Here is a 12,183-nt window from a genome sequence, read left to right on the forward strand (position 1 = left end):
GACATGTGGACCTTCAGGGAGCGGTTCCGAAGCTGACAGTGACCCGAAGCAACGGTGGATTTCCTGCTTTCATTTTGAGTTATCATCAGAGAAACCTGAGAATCAATCAGCCTCTTATTCTCAGTTGTTGGGTTTTATGTTCTGCTGGTTCTCCTGCCTGTCAGAGTTCTGCTGGTTCTCCTGCAGACGGACAGCAGAACCGGATTCTGTTTCTGTTCTAGAAAAGCCTCGGCTGGTTCCTTCTCATCACTTTGTTGCATCATGTGCTGAAAGTGATGCAACACCTGCAGCCTCGTGGGATGGCAGGAAGCGGTTCTGATGTGAGGGGGGGGGGGGGGGGGGGCAGGGTGCCACATGGACTCGGACCGGACTCTGACCCGGTAGTGAAAAGAGGAAGAAGACATCATGTGATGAGGGTCATATAGGCGGCGCTGGGAGTGGTCCCTCACGTGAAGCCGTTCTAAAGGTTTCTGGATCAGAACATAAAAACTTTACGGCCTTCAGACTTTCTCAGGCTCCGCTGCAGACAGGTTCTGTTGGTTTGGGTTGCTGTGAGAAACGAGACCCCCTGTTCAGAACCCGACCCAGAAATAAACGGCTAAGATAACCTGGTTGTTCTTCCTGGACCAAAAAAGTAAAAAAAAAAAAAAAAAAAAAAAAAACCACCAACTGGACTTTTTGAAGACGTTTCTCTTCCCATCCAGAAAGCTTCCGACCTGGATTTGGACCCGTGCCTGGAGCGTTTTGGGTCAGAACTGATCCGTGTTTGGAACTGTTGGTGAACCCGTCCTCCCTGAAGGGCCCGGTTCTGACCCGGATCATGATGCTGCCCCCGCCGGGCCTCAGCCTGGGGCACGATGAAGCCCGCTGCAGAGTCAGAACCATCTATAGGAGCTCTGACTCAGCTTCCAGTTCTGGTTCATCGGGTCAAAACATTCTTTCACAAGTTTTTAGGACCTTCTAACCACAACCAGTTCTCATGGCGCTGGATCTTCATGGAAGATCTAGCCCCCCCCCCCCCCCCCCTCTCCCCCCCGCATGACGTAGTGCATGATGTTCGTTTGTAACCTTTGGCCCAGTTCTGCAGAACCTCTGCAGGTCAAAGTTCTGCAGAACCTCTGCAGGTTAAAGTTGATCAAACTGAACTAAACCCGCTGGATAAAACCAGAACCTGATGTAATTTCACCGTTTTTCTCCATTTAACCCAAAGAAAGAAGTCCAGGACGCAGCAGAACTTCCAGTAAACCCAGCAGGCTTCAGCAGAACCGGACCACCCCCACAGAAACGCCTCCTGCTGCTTGGAAACCGAAACCTAGAGCTGAAAACCAGCAGCTGCGACCCGGACGCCTCATTTTCCGCCTCCAGCGCAACAGAAGCACTTTTTTTTCTGCTCCCAGAGGTTCTGGCTCGGTTCCGATCATGGCTTACAACCAGTCTCCCTTCTACAACCCGGTGAGTAAATTCTGGTTCTGGTTTTGATCCTGATGCGCAGACTGGGAGGGGGCAGATGGGTTTCCGTTATGAGAACAAAGCCTGCTGGTTCCGCCGAGTTCAGCTGCAGGTTCTGGCAGCAAAACGCGTGAAGGTCCAACTGGATCAGGAGCGGTCTCCTCATCTGTTAGGTTCTCTTCAACTTTCAGAACTTTCTGCTAAAAGTCCGATCCAAACGGGAGAATCTGAAGCGTGTGGGTCCGTTTCTGGTTCCCCTGACTATTGGGTCGGTTCTGAACCTCCTGGTTCTGCAGAGGTTCGGTCTACCAGCAGAACCAGGAGCAGACCTGGAAATAAAGCTGGATCTTCTCTACTAAGTGACCTGTTTGGGTTTCTTAGCTTCAGATTTTAGAAAATGGAGAAAAGGTTTGGGCTCCAGAACCAGAACCAGAACCAGAAACGATCTCACCCGAACATATTGAGACCAGAACCATGGATCAGATGCCTGGAGCTAAAATCCTGTCTTCAGCTTAAGATGCATGAAGTTATTTTTAACTTCCTCATAAAAAAGTTCTGCTGAGCAGTTCTGATCATGAACAGAAAGAATTTAGATTTTTACGTTTTTCTCACCGAATTTATTAAAAATCAACACAAATGAACAAAATGAACTAAATATTTAATAAATTAAATTGAATATTGACAATTAGGGCTCAGCGGTGAGTCTGTTGTACTTCTAGCTGATGCAGGTTGTGGGTTAGAATCCCATCCTGTTCTGTGACGGCTGCAGCTTCAGATGTTCAGATCATAAATTTATCTCAAAGCTCTCCAGATCTCCACGAACACGACGTGCCGATGATTGCAGGACCACGCCATTTATCAATAGCGATAAATATTGATCGATGGACGTATGTTAGAAAAAAGGGTAAAAAAAAAAAAAGGCCAATAAAATAAAAACAAACCGGGTTCTACGTAACATTTTCCATTTAATATCAGTTTGTCACTGAGAATCTGAGCCTGAACCTTTGCAGAGCGGCTCTGTGTGCGTCGGCTCCATCAAACGGCCCCCGGCTGAACTTCGGCCCCTGGTTTATGTTTGGAAAATAGTGCAGAAGGAACAATTTTGTGTTTAATTTTCTAAAGTTATGCCTGAACCTGGAGAATAGTTGATCATCTATTATTACCATATGTGACAATGAGCTACTCAGCATCATATCTATATTTATGTCTGCTGAACATAAATCTAGATATAAATCTAGAGTTTTATTTAATTTAGCAGAACACAGGAAAGATAAAACTTCTATCAGGAATGCTTTAGGCAGTGAGGCTTCAGGAGTTTATTATAAAGACGATATTCTTTTAATTTATGGATCCCAGCAGCAGCATTCAGGGATCAGACGGGGAAACATTTGCCTGTTTTATGGGATTTATTGTTGCAGCTGTTGCATAATGTCTGACATTCCTGTAAATAATTAAGCGTCTACTCGTTTAACTTTATCTATAACGCGTTTAGAACCGTTTATTATGAACTTCAGACGTTTATAAAACGTCCAAAGGAAAGGTTTTTTTTAACCTGACCGGTTCATCTCACTTCTTTGGACTGAAATAAAAACTTTTTTTAGTTTCTACGAGTGGAATAGACAAAAACAATTAAAGACACAGAGACAGGAAGTGGTTTGAAGCAAAACGTTGGTGCAAAGGAAGGAAGCATCCAAAGGAAGAGGCTCACAGAGAAATTGTGATAATCAAAGAGACGATCAGAACCGAACGTGAAATTAATGTAAAAAGCAGCTAAACCAGATTAAACCCTGGATTAAAACCTCTGCTGTTCTCCTGCCGCCCCGTTTGGACTTGGACTCAGGTGTGTTCTGCACCAGAACCGGCTGCACTCGCTGAAAGTTTAGAACCTGAATCAGACAAAAGGCGACATTCTGCAGGAACATCAGCTGGTTCTGCTGGTACTGTGGAACCCGGATGTGATCAGAGACACCAGACGGTTCTCCTGCTGACGTTAAACACCCAGAGTTCTGCAGGAATCAGCCTGATGAACGTTTCCACCGTTTAGGACCCAGAGGTCCGTTACGTTAGCAGCTGCCTGGCCAGACCTTAACGAGCTGACCGCTAACGTTCCGTCTGCTAATTGGACCGGGTTCTGGGCCCCGCTGACAGCCGGGTCTGAGGCCCGGATCTCACTGCTGGGGCCCGACAGCACCGAGCGGCACCACTTAGTCCAAAAGGGGAGCTATGCTGAAATGGAGCAGATTCTTTAATTAAGAGAACCTAAAGGCAAGAAAAGGAAGTCTGGTATGTCCAGATGGGAGTCATGTTCGTTTTTAATAAAGGTTAATGAGGGCCGTACCGGTCCAGCTCACAGTCAGAAATCTGCAAACTCTCCGCTCCTGTTTTCTGAAATAACTTTGGTTTTAAAAGTTGTCACTTTAAAATAGATTTCTATTGTAAAACGTAAAGTCGTCATAAACCAGAGTTTGTGGGATCAACCTACAGTAAATTATTACAGTTTGTAGTCCAGCTTTTTACAGAACTGAAAGTAACGACTTCCTGTTAGCGCTAGAAGTCTCTCAGGCTCAGAGAGACGTCTTCACAGGAAGACCTTCTGGATTTAAATGTTTAAACCTCCCTGTCTGTTAGCCGTGTCTTCGTGTCTCTGAGGTCCGGCGGTTTTAAAGACCTTAACTCAGACGTCATGGAGCCGCAGACCACGGTCCGGAAGAACAGTTCAACCAAAGGAAGAAACAGAGACGCAGCTCGGTTTGGGATTTAGTTTCATCAAACCTGTCAGAGTCTGTAGGTCCGCTTGGTTCAGTGAAATAATCACAGATTCTTCTTCTAAACAGCTTTTATTTTTATCTTTTAACGTGTCCTGTCTGGCAGTGTAGCATTAAGAATTGTTGTCTTATCACCAAAAAGAGCCCGACAGGTTTTACTTTCACAAGTTTATTCTGGAACTATTTCATGTTAAATGGTAACAGAAACAGGAAGTTAGGAGAGGAAAGAAAGAGAAACAGGCGAGACAAAAAGCTAAAATGGAGAAAAGATAAAAGAGAAAGAGGAGAGGAAGAGAGCGATATAACATCCTCAGAGTCTGCTTCTACACCTGCAAAGAGAGATAAAGAGAACAGAACAAACAACCATTTAAACAGCTTTTAGATCAACTGTCTGCAGGCCATAAACCTATTTATTAATAAAGGGCTTTTAAAAGTTCAACCACTGCTGACCAAGAAATAAAAAAAAAGCTCCCTGGCTGTGAGACGACGGGTTCAAATCTGAGCTACGATTTTCTAAAATGAACAAATTAAAAGAAGCGAAACAGCGACGGGGAACTTCCTGGAAAAAGTGAGTTATTTGTGGTTCTGGCGGTCTTCATTTGCTGTTTTCTGAAAGGAAATGGGAGACCAGAGAAGGCAGAGACCCCCCCCCCTCCCCACCCCCCACCCCTAAAACGTACACACGGGTTTTTAGGATGAAAACCACTGACTGATGTTTCAGTGAAGTGCAGCAGAACTGACACATAAAAATGGACTCCACGGTCGTAGCAGCTGGGAAAACTGACCTGTGCTCTCCTCAGTCAGCAGAGGAAGTCAAATTTACTCATTTAGATGTTGATCTGTGTTTTAGAGCATCCCTTTCACCGGCTCCATCCACGGCGGCCTGCAGGAGGGGAAGTCCATCATCCTCAGCGGACGGGTCCATCCAGGAATCGACAGGTCGGTAACTTCCCCGCAGAACATCTAGATCTTTTTAGAAAACATGCTGCGCTTTAACTCTCCTTCTGACTCTAAACACGTCTGACAAACAATCAGCCAGTTTCTCCAAGAACAACGGAGCCGTCGTTGACCTGGTTCACTGAACAGAACCGAGCAGAACTGCAGGCCGTCTTTAGACCCTCAGCGTTCAGTCTGCAGTGTTTACCTCCTGTTTCCCTTCACTCCTCAGGTTCCACGTGAACCTCCAAGCGGGTTCCATGCACGGGGCAAACATCGCCCTCCACTTTAACCCCCGTTACGACGGTCACCACTACGTGGTCACCAACACCTTCCAGTGCGGCAGCTGGGGCTCCGAGGAGAGGAAGCAAACCTCCCCTTTTCCCCCTGGGAGTAACTTCACCCTGCAGATCACCGTCACCCGGGACTTCTACCAGGTGGGCACCGGTCCTCCGTCTGCTGCAGCTGTGTTAGCTGCGTTAGCTCCCAGCTGCGTTAGCTGTGTTAGCTGCGTTAGCTACGTTAGCTCCCAGCTGTGTTAGGTGTGTTAGGTGTGTTAGCTGCGTTAGGTGCGTTAGCTGTGTTAGCTGCATTAGCTGCGTTAGCGCCCAGCTGTGTTAGGTGCGTTAGCTGTGTTAGCTGCGTTAGGTGCGTTAGGTGTGTTAGCTGCATTAGCTGCGTTAGCTCCCAGCTGTGTTAGCTGCGTTAGCTGCGTTAGCTCCCAGCTGTGTTATCTGTGTTAGCTGCGTTAGCTCCCAGCTGCGTTAGCTGTGTTAGCTGTGTTAGCTCCCAGCTGTGTTAGCTGCGTTAGCTGCGTTAGCTGTGTTAGCTGCGTTAGCTCCCAGCTGCGTTAGCTGCGTTAGCTCCCAGCTGTGTTATCTGTGTTAGCTGCGTTAGCTCCCAGCTGCGTTAGCTGTGTTAGCTGTGTTAGCTCCCAGCTGTGTTAGCTGCGTTAGCTGCGTTAGCTGTGTTAGCTGCGTTAGCTCCCAGCTGCGTTAGCTGCGTTAGCTCCCAGCTGCGTTAGGTGCGTTAGCTGCGTTAGCTCCCAGCTGCTACTGAAAAGCTGGTTTTGGCAGATTTGACTTTGGTTTCTATTTGTTTTTATCAAAGAACTTTGGAGAATACCGTGTTTCTTAGGGCCGTTCTTGTGAAAATTTGTCTTTTTGTGCTCGGTGTAATAATGGAGAACCACTACCTTGCTTCTAGATAAGCGTGAACGGCAGCCACTTCATGGATTATAGACACCGCATCCCGTTCCATAGCGTTGACACCATCGCAGTCGGTGGAAAAGTGGACATTTCCTCCATTTCCTTCTCGACTCCTGTGGTGAGAAACATGATCTTGCGTCTCCTTCAGGGACAGTTGGAGCTTCAGGCGACAGTAAAGCTGAGTCTGTGACACTGAAGTGATTTCTTTGCAGGCGTTTCCTCAGCAAGCCTTTCCCACCCAGACCGGCTTTCCATCCTTTCCGGCGTTCCCCCAGCCCGGATTTCCTCCAGCGATGCCTGTGAGTGGAGATAAGCTGAAGGCACATCCTCTCCTGCTCCTCATTTTAATCCTCAGCTCAGAGCTTTGACTTAAACCCGGACCAAAAATCTGGATCACTGGTGATTTCTTCTCCTCATCTGCTCAGGTTGTTCCATACAAGAACTTCATCAGTGGAGGACTTCAGCCAGGTAGGACCATCACCATCCAGGGAATGGTCCAGCCCAACGCCACCAGGTAAAAACTGAACATTAATCGTTTCACCTGGAGAACTTAGACCTAATTTTAATGTCTGAGGACTGGAAACAGTGAAGTTTAAGGAGGACCGAACAGCTTGTAGAGAATAAAGGTAAAATCCAGTTCTATAAAACCCATAAACCTGAAATACACCAGAGCACCTGTTCCTCCAACGTTCCTCAGAGGTGCCTCAGACGTCTGCAGCTCAGCCAGGACCCTGGTGATCCCCCACGTTTATCTCAGATGTTGTTATCCTCCTGCATTTTCTGAGCAGAATATGCAGGAGGATAACAAACGGCCCAAACCCAAAGCTGCCCTTCCTGGAACCACTGTAGCACACCTCCCAGCACAATATCTGGGGGAAACAGCAGCAGGTTTGGCAGGTCACCAACAAACATGACAGTCACCGTTCAGTCCGAAGTTAGCAGAAGTGCTGAGTCAGCACAGTCACGGCTTCCTGCAGTCAGGAGTGCAAATATTTCCCCGTTCACAGCAGAATTCTCTGCGGGACATGAATCACTAAAGCCACAGCTGGTATTCCTGCTCAGAAACACTTTTTGTAATACTGGGTAAAATCATTATGTATTCACAAAAAGGATGTTAAAAATCATCCTCTGTGGGAGCTGCAGGCCTGTAAAACTCTGACCAATCTCTGCTTATCGGACCGAAGGGCAGAGATTGGTCAGAGTTTTGTTCCTGTTCTGACCTATATACCCCCCCCCCCACTCCCCTCGGGTGGTATCAACTTATTTGTTGGTTGTCCCACATGTTATCATTCTGACCCGCTCATGTAGCGCCAGTGTCTGTGCTCAGTTCTTTATAGTTTACGCTGGCTGGCTGCGAAACTCTAGTGTTTATGTATCCTGTTAGCTTAGTGGCTAGGTTAGGCGTTAGCCTAGTGGCTAGGTTAGATGTTGGCTTAGTGGCTAGGTTAGGTATTAGCTTAGTGGCTAGGTTAGCTGTTAGCTTAGTGGCTAGGTTAGGTATTAGCTTAGTGGCTAGGTTAGCTGTTAGCTTAGTGGCTAGGTTAGCTGTTAGCTTACTGGCTAGGTTAGCTGTTAGCTTGGTGGCTAGGTTAGCTGTTAGCTTAGTGGCTAGGTTAGGTATTAGCTTAGTGGCTAGGTTAGCTGTTAGCTTATTGGCTAGGTTTGCTGTTAGCTTAGTGGCTAGGTTAGATGTTAGCTTAGTGGCTAGGTTAGATGTTAGCTTAGTGGCTAGGTTAGATGTTAGCTTAGTGGCTAGGTTAGCTGTTAGCTTACTGGCTAGGTTAGCTGTTAGCTTGGTGGCTAGGTTAGCTGTTAGCTTGGTGGCTAGGTTAGCTGTTAGCTTAGTGGCTAGGTTAGGCGTTAGCCTAGTGGCTAGGTTAGATGTTGGCTTAGTGGCTAGGTTAGATGTTGGCTTAGTGGCTAAGTTAGGTGTTAGCTTAGTGGCTAGGTTAGGTATTAGCTTAGTGGCTAGGTTAGCTGTTAGCTTAGTGGCTAGGTTAGGTATTAGCTTAGTGGCTAGGTTAGCTGTTAGCTTAGTGGCTAGGTTAGCTGTTAGCTTACTGGCTAGGTTAGCTGTTAGCTTGGTGGCTAGGTTAGCTGTTAGCTTAGTGGCTAGGTTAGGTATTAGCTTAGTGGCTAGGTTAGCTGTTAGCTTATTGGCTAGGTTTGCTGTTAGCTTAGTGGCTAGGTTAGATGTTAGCTTAGTGGCTAGGTTAGATGTTAGCTTAGTGGCTAGGTTAGATGTTAGCTTAGTGGCTAGGTTAGCTGTTAGCTTAGTGGCTAGGTTAGGTATTAGCTTAGTGGCTAGGTTGGCAGTTAGCCGTAGAAGAGGAAGGCCTCAGTAGAAAGAAATGAGGCCAGAGCGGTAAGATGGTCTTGTGCAGTTATTCAAAAAGGGGATTTGGAAAAATCACCAACCGTGAGCCTTAGATCGCACACAGCTGGACTTTATTCACTGATTAGGCACTTTTGAAGGAAACGGGTCGGACCAGAACTTCCTAGAACTTTCATAGGAAATGGCCAATTACGGTTCTTTATTATTTAAATATTTTTCTCATTGCACTTCACCAACTTAGGCTATTTTGTGCAAGGCACTGTGCAGAACCAGACCACAGCGCAGTCTAAACAGGAAGTCAGATGAAACTTCTTCGTACAAAGATTAAATCCAGCTGTTTCTGTTGGGTTCAGGTTCTGTCTTTTCTGAATCAGGAGCTTTTGAGCTAGCAGGCCTCCTGAATCTGCTGGAGGGTTTTGTCCAACCAGAGTTAACATTAAACAGCTGCTTGTGTTCCTGTTCTGTCTCCTCTCAGGTTCCACGTGAACCTCGCCTTCCAGTCGGGCATCGCTCTGCATTATAACCCACGTTTCAACGAGAACACGGTGGTCCGCAACACCAAGCAGTACGAAAGCTGGGGCTCCGAGGAGCGAGGCGGAGGGATGCCCTTCCAGCGCGGACAGCCGTTCACGGTACATCACAGCCGATTGAAACGGACCTAAACCGGATCTTTAAGATGCTTTTACATTTGCTATCATATGTGCATTAACCCACATCATGCTGGTGAAGTGTGAGAGGACCTAGCCGGCGGTGGTGGAGAGTTCAGTGTTGTGCTGCGTCAGGACCGGGTGCCGTACTTTTTCTGCATGTTTGTGGTTTTATCTGCTGGGTTTTGGTTTATGGGCGTTTCCATATTTGGTGATGAACAGACCGTCTGGGGATTAACGCTCAGTGCTTTAATAACGGTCCATAAGTGGTCAGATAATCATAGAAAGTAGGAAATGCTTTTAGTCTCAAGCTGAGACAGAACTTCTTCATGAGATTACTTTGATGTCAGGCAGGCAGCCTGTGATCATCTTCAGATGTTTTAACACCAGGCGCTGAAAGGATTTCATGACCACAGACGCCAGGCGTTGCAGTCGTTTCAGCCGGTGGTGGAGCGGTTCCTGGGTACCAGGGTGAGGCTGGAGCGGTTCCTGGGTACCAGGGTGAGGGTAGAGCGGTTCCTGGGTACCAGGATGAGGCTGGAGCGGTTCCTGGGTACCAGGATGGTGGTGCAGTGGTTCCTGGGTACCAGGATGAGGGTAGAGCGGTTCCTGGGTACCAGGATGAGGGTAGAGCGGTTCCTGGGTACCAGGATGAGGGTAGAGCGGTTCCTGGGTACCAGGATGAGGGTGGAGCGGTTCCTGGGTACCAGGATGAGGGTAGAGCGGTTCCTGGGTACCAGGATGAGGGTGGAGCGGTTCCTGGGGACCAGGATGGTGGTGCAGTGGTTCCTGGGTACCAGGATGAGGGTAGAGCGGTTCCTGGGTACCAGGATGAGGCTGGAGCGGTTCCTGGGTACCAGGATGGTGGTGCAGTGGTTCCTGGGTACCAGGATGAGGGTAGAGCGGTTCCTGGGTAGCAGGATGAGGGTGGAGCAGTTCCTGGGTAGCAGGATGGTGGTGGAGCGGTTCCTGGGTAGCAGGAAGGTGGTGGAGTGGTTCCTGGGTACAGGGATGAGGGTGGAGGGGTTCCTGGGTACCAGGATGAGGCTGGAGTGGTTGGAACCTCACACAGCTCCACAGACTTGCTGAAGGTCTGAGTGAAGATGGGGTCCAGTTGGTCAGCAGAGGCTCTCAGGCATGAAGGGGTTCTGGTTCTGGTTCCCTGCTGCTGTCTCGTTGCTCTCCTGCAAACCCCCCCCCCCCGGCGCTCAAATCCCTACCGTCACTCATTTTGCCTCCAGTCACCAGGGGTTCCTCTTTCATGGGTAAACAACAAGGAGAAGTAAAAAACTTCACCCAGCAAATAAAACCACAAACATGCAACACGTTCACAGTTTCTCCCTGAGACACATGAGAGCTGCAGAACTTGTGATCCAGACAGTGGCAGCCATGCTGTGTGATCAGATGATGTTTGCTGCTGCAGCTCGACTCTCCTAAAGCTTCCAGTTCTTCCGTTCTTTAGCTGATGCTGTTGTAAATCCACCAACGTTTGACTGAAGCCAGTCAGGATGACCTCTCTGTGCCTCGTTTCTTCCAGCTGACCATCATCTGTGAGAACAACGCCTTCCGGATCGTGGTGAACGGGATGCAGGTCCACTCCTACAACCACCGCATCACTCCTCTGCAGAGCATCAACACCTTGGAGATCGGAGGAGACGTCCAGCTGACCTCAGTGATGGTTTAGACTCCAGGCGAAGGAGCACCTTTAAAACCTCCGTGCTCCCAGTTTCAGTTTTTAGGAAGACGGTCGGCACCATCTTCTCTTTCACATTCCTGGAACCTGCAGGCGTTAAAGAAGCAGGGCGCGTCACCCACTGCCACCTAGTGGCCAACGTGTAGATGGCAGCCATCTCAGATGCAGACCATTTAAACTGGTTTAGCTAACATACGTTTCATCAGGATTTTCCCCTCTGGGTTCCATCTTTGGTGGGAACAACAAATATTTAGGTTGCTTTCTCGTCTTCGCTGCTCTGATTTTGCTTCAGCTGCTAGCTTAACATCTTTAAATGGCTCATTTACTCAGTTTTATTGAATTTACTCAGCCTGATTCTCACAGATTGTTACTGTTCCACACTGGGACTTTAGATCGAGGGTCCATCGAGAACAAGATCAGCTCCAGACCCCCTGTGGCGCTTCATTTATTGGGATATATCTAAGCAGCAGTTACCCGTTTCAGCTTCATGCATTGCCTCTAAAGCATCGAGGTATTTATTGCGCCTTTGTACTCCAATAAAACCTGCCACTGTACTTTGTGTTGATGTTTTATTGTGTTGAACAGAACAGATAAGGGGGCCGATTCAGTCATTTAGTAACTTCCTGCTGCTTAGTCTCATCTATTTAAAGCTATAAGTCATATAGATAAAGTTTACTTACTTAGTCTCATCTATATAAAGCTATATAAGTCATATAGATAAAGTTTACTTACTTAGTCTCATCTGTGGAGAGATTCAGAATCCTCTCAAAATGTTTCGCTTTATGCTGTCAATTGTAATTAGTTATTTTGTTGACTGGCTGCTGCTGTGGATGCCGGCAGTTTCTGGGTGCATCACCATGGTTCTACCAGCTGTGTCCCAGCCGGGCTGATGCACCCAATCTAAAATAAAAAATAAAAATTCAGTTGAATTCAGTTTTATTTCTATAGCGCCAGTTCAAAACACACGTCATCATCAAGTCTCTTTCCAAAGTCAGACTCCATCAGATCCTCCAGGTTGGTGAGAAAGTTTCCTCTCTAAGGAAACCCAGCAGGTTGCATCAAGTCTCTCCAAGCAGCATTCACTCCTCCTGAAAGAGCGTAGAGCCACAGTGGACAGTCGTCTGCATTGTTGATGGCTGAAGCAGAGACC

At 47.6% G+C, this 12,183-nt stretch overlaps 1 protein-coding gene across 1 annotated transcript; it reads left to right on the top strand.

The window, feature by feature from the left end:
• Positions 1-1,197: 1,197 nt before the first annotated feature.
• On the top strand, positions 1,198-11,587 carry LOC105915331 (galectin-9). The gene is made up of 8 exons (XM_036131530.1): positions 1,198-1,452; positions 5,065-5,153; positions 5,383-5,587; positions 6,357-6,476; positions 6,571-6,657; positions 6,784-6,872; positions 9,169-9,325; positions 10,878-11,587. The coding sequence occupies exons 1-8, from the start codon at positions 1,420-1,422 to the stop codon at positions 11,022-11,024; spliced, it is 927 nt and encodes a 308-aa protein (XP_035987423.1). The 5' UTR covers positions 1,198-1,419; the 3' UTR covers positions 11,025-11,587.
• Positions 11,588-12,183: the final 596 nt, after the last annotated feature.

This window comes from Fundulus heteroclitus, unplaced genomic scaffold, assembly GCF_011125445.2.
Source record: "Fundulus heteroclitus isolate FHET01 unplaced genomic scaffold, MU-UCD_Fhet_4.1 scaffold_44, whole genome shotgun sequence".
Classification (NCBI taxonomy): Eukaryota; Metazoa; Chordata; class Actinopteri; order Cyprinodontiformes; family Fundulidae; genus Fundulus; species Fundulus heteroclitus.

What these genes read in the sequence shown, in the direction of transcription:
- LOC105915331 (XM_036131530.1), top strand. Translation starts at nt 1,420, where the DNA reads ATGGCTTACAACCAGTCTCCCTTCTACAACCCG. An exon ending in GTCCATCCAGGAATCGACAG is followed by an intron (nt 5,154 to 5,382) that starts GTCGGTAACTTC and finishes TTCACTCCTCAG; the next exon opens with GTTCCACGTGAACCTCCAAG. An exon ending in AGCGCGGACAGCCGTTCACG is followed by an intron (nt 9,326 to 10,877) that starts GTACATCACAGC and finishes CGTTTCTTCCAG; the next exon opens with CTGACCATCATCTGTGAGAA.